Below are 3962 nucleotides of genomic sequence, written 5' to 3'. Positions count from 1 at the left end.
GGGCAACCTCCTCTACAGCACTTCGTGCTGCTGCTGGGTCGCCTCGCTCACCACCTGCAAGGAGAGAGGCACCGTGAGATGCCATGCCATGCTGGCACTGGAGACCCGAGCATGGGGACAGGAGCCATGCTCAGTTCCCCCTGCCTCCCCGCTACCCCCCGGTTCCTCCCTGAGCTCACCTCTCCGTCACGGGTTTCGATGGTTTTGATCATCACGGTCTTTTTGGTGTGCACCTCAGAGCCACGCTGCTCTGGGCTGGTCTCTGCGGGTGGGAAGACACAGGGGATGGGACCGCGGGGATGTGTGGTATGGGGGCACAGCAGTGGGGCTGAAGCCACTGGGGGGCTTCAGGAGCCCCTGGCTTCACCCATCCCTCCAACTTGTGGCAGCACCCAACCGAGTGCCCCCACCGCCATGTGTCCTGACCTGCCAGCCCAGTTGCAGCCCCCCAAGAGAGAGATTTAACCACCCACTAAGGACCCCTAGGGACTCGCCCCAGGCCACCCTCCTCACGGGGTGATGCTCACCTCGGAAATTGAGTGCGGAGGCGAAGGTCTGGTGCATGGGGATGCTGATCCTGTGGGGATACGGAGGGGAGAGCTCAGCACAAGCCACCACCAGTCCTTGGGCAGCTGTTCATGGGGTGGGACCCTCAAAAAACAGCTGACCCTGCTGGTCCCCCCACCTTGTCCTGCCCCCCAGACGCTCACCGGTTCTCCTCGCCCTCCAGCAGCTTGCGGTATGTGGCAATCTCCACGTCCAGAGCCATCTTGACATTGAGTAGGTCCTGGTACTCACGCAGGTGCCGGGCCATCTCGTCCTTCAGGTGCCGAATCTCCTCCTCCAGCCGGGCGATGGTGTCCTGGTACCCACCGGCCTCCCCTGCGAAACGTTCCTCCATCTCCCGCATCTGGCGCATCAGCGAGTCATTCTGGGAGGACAAGGGGGTTCAGCGAGGGGGGAGACCCAGAGGAGCCAGGGGTCACTTGAGGTGGAAGCTGAGGGTGCTGGAGGCATCCTAGGGGAGACTCTGGGAGAGCTGTGGTCAGCCCTGGGCTGGCTCCAGCTGACATGGGTCCATGATGGGTGGCCAGCACCTTCCGTCTGCCCAGCACTGGACAGCAGGATCTGGCCAGGGGCAAGCTGGGCAGGACCTGGGCAACACCAGCACCCTCTGCCTGCCTGCCCAGGATTCCCAGCAAAGCCATCCTAACCCAGCAGGAGGACACGGAGAGGTGCAGGAGCAGTGGACGGCTGCCCGGGGGTGGCACCGCTGGCTGGCTCCTGTGACCATGACCGTGCCAAGCCACCACCAGTCCTTGGGCAGCTGTTCATGGGGTGGGACCCTCAAAAAACAGCTGACCCTGCTGGTCCCCCCACCTTGTCCTGCCCCCCCGATGCTCACCGGTTCTCCTCGCCCTCCAGCAGCTTGCGGTATGTGGCAATCTCCACGTCCAGAGCCATCTTGACATTGAGTAGGTCCTGGTACTCACGCAGGTGCCGGGCCATCTCGTCCTTCAGGTGCCGAATCTCCTCCTCCAGCCGGGCGATGGTGTCCTGGTACCCACCGGCCTCCCCTGCGAAACGTTCCTCCATCTCCCGCATCTGGCGCATCAGCGAGTCATTCTGGGAGGACAAGGGGGTTCAGCGAGGGGGGAGACCCAGAGGAGCCAGGGGTCACTTGAGGTGGAAGCTGAGGGTGCTGGGGGCATCCTAGGGGAGACTCTGGGAGAGCTGTGGTCAGCCCTGGGCTGGCTCCAGCTGACATGGGTCCATGATGGGTGGCCAGCACCTTCCGTCTGCCCAGCACTGGACAGCAGGATCTGGCCAGGGGCAAGCTGGGCAGGACCTGGGCAACACCAGCACCCTCTGCCTGCCTGCCCAGGATTCCCAGCAAAGCCATCGTAACCCAGCAGGAGGACATGGAGAGGTGCAGGAGCAGTGGACGGTTGCCCGGGGGTGGCACCGCTGGCTGGCTCCTGTGACCATGACCATGCAGGAGAGGGACTGTTGTGCCCTGTTTGTTTGCAACCACCTTCCCAGCCTGCAACCAGACACCCCGAGCCCTGCACCCGCCTGCCTGGAGCCTCCCAGGCTGGGGCACCTTTTGCAATCTGCGCCTTGACCCCGGGGCTCTGCCAAAAACACCTCGCAGAGGCCCAGACTGCCACTGAGGAAGGCACAGCACTGGGAGACGAGTGTCCTCCACCGCAACAGCTCAGAGCGCTGGGAAGAGCACCCCACCCCAGAGATGTTCAGAGGTCCTCCAGCAGCCCTTGGAGCAGCAGGTCCCTGCAGGGAAGCTGGGGGTCTCCCCAACGCTGCCCATGGCTCACCGTGCCCTTGAGGGCATCGATCTCGCAAGTGTAGGACTGGATCTGGTGCCGGTACTCCAGCATCTCCTGTTTTGCCTGCCGCAGCGCATCGTTGTTCTTGTTGGCCGCCTGTGTCAGGTCAGACACCTGAGGAAAGACCAGGGTCAGTCGGCACGGCCATTGGGATGGCCAGGACCCACCACGTTGGGGCCAGTCCAGAGCCCACCGCCTCCCGTACCTTGGACTTGTACCACTCCTCAGCCTCAGCTATGTTCTTGGCAGCGATGCTCTCGTACTGGGCACGGATGTCCCGCAGCGCAGCCGTCAGGTCAGGCTTGGAGATGTCCATCTCCACCTGGATGTGCTGCTCCTGCAGCTGAGCCTGCAGCTCCCGGATTTCCTGGGGGGACAAGGAGACACCTCATGGCACCTGCTCCATCCCCCGGCCCCGTGGGTGCCTGCGGAAAAGAGGGCCACCCCCCAACCTACCTCTTCGTGCACCTTCTTGAGGAAGGCGATCTCCTCCTGCAGGGACTCGATGCGCCTTTCCAGGTCGATGCGTGCCAACGTGGCCGCGTCCACGTCCTGGGGGGACACGGAGAGCAAGAGTTAGCAGGAGGGGTGCGGGGAGAGCACAGGGACACAGGGAGGGTGCAAAGCTGTGCCCAGGGCCATGCCCCGATGACGGGGCTGGGCTGCCGGAGCGGAGACGGGGCAGGAGGGGAGGTGGGGGTCCCACACCCCGCAGGGGGGACGGGTACTCACGGCTCTGAAAGCAGCCAGGTTGTTCTCAGCCTCCTCCTTCAGCTGGATCTCCTCTTGCAGCCTGCGGGCAAAGAGAGGAGGTCAGGGACACGCGGAGGGAGCCCCGTCCCCCGTCAGCGACGTCCCCTCCGAGCTGCCCCCGAGCACAGCGTGGCCCGGTGGGAAGACATGGGATTGTCCTGCATTCCCGGCGGGCGGCGGGAGGGCTGGCAAAGGGCCAGGGGCTCTTCCTCCCATTCCCTATTATAGTCAACGCCGGAGAGAGCACAAAGGCATGAGGTCAGCTCGGTGCCACACGCACTGCCCCGGCCCTTATAGGGGAGAGTGGCCGGCAGCCGGGGGGGACAGAGTGCAGGGTCCGGCATGGGGAGGGGGGCAAGGGATAGCCACCGGCTGAACCGTCCCGGGGAGAGCAAGAGGACAGGGGGGTCTCAGCGATGCGGTGGGAAGGGGGTACGGAGGGGGCAGCGCTGGGGTGTGAGCCCAAGGTCAGGGCTGGGGGGAGGGCGGCGGGGAGGAGTCAGAGGTGCCCGGGCGATGCTGGCACACGGGGTGGAAGGAACTCGACACCCGTTTGTTCTGTGCCCTGCTCCTACTCTGACATTCGGGGGTCCTCCATGCCACCACCCCCAGCCTCCCAGCATCAGGGGCTCTGCCCCAGCAGGACCCCAGTGCCGGTCATCTGGAGCAGAGGCTGGAGTTGAGGAGGGAGGCAGCAGGCTGCGTCACCCCCAGGAGATGGGGACTCGGCATCCCCGGGGCACAGGGGCCAGGAGGGAAGATGCAGACCGGCATCAGAGCAAGTGACTCCCCCTGAGCATCCGCCCCTGCTGCCAGGCGTCCCCATGCTGGTCAGTCCCTGGGGGTTCACTCAGCCCCACC

General features: G+C 64.8%; 1 protein-coding gene across 1 annotated transcript in view; it reads right to left on the bottom strand.

The window, feature by feature from the left end:
- Positions 1-12: 12 nt before the first annotated feature.
- The window catches only part of DES (desmin), a 5762-nt gene continuing 1812 nt past the window's right edge, over positions 13-3962 (bottom strand). The window contains exons 3-10 of the mRNA XM_009884144.1: positions 3081-3141; positions 2805-2900; positions 2554-2715; positions 2337-2462; positions 1406-1626; positions 528-577; positions 180-262; positions 13-54 (exon numbers count right to left, since the gene is read on the bottom strand). Coding sequence (XP_009882446.1) covers positions 13-54; positions 180-262; positions 528-577; positions 1406-1626; positions 2337-2462; positions 2554-2715; positions 2805-2900; positions 3081-3141 — 841 coding nt within the window. The remainder of the gene's footprint in view (positions 55-179; positions 263-527; positions 578-1405; positions 1627-2336; positions 2463-2553; positions 2716-2804; positions 2901-3080; positions 3142-3962) is intronic.

Source organism: Charadrius vociferus, unplaced genomic scaffold (assembly GCF_000708025.1).
Source record: "Charadrius vociferus isolate BGI_N301 unplaced genomic scaffold, ASM70802v2 scaffold1020, whole genome shotgun sequence".
Taxonomy (NCBI): domain Eukaryota; kingdom Metazoa; phylum Chordata; class Aves; order Charadriiformes; family Charadriidae; genus Charadrius; species Charadrius vociferus.
Note: the sequence above shows the minus strand (reverse complement) of the source record. Positions and strands in the feature narration are given on the sequence as shown.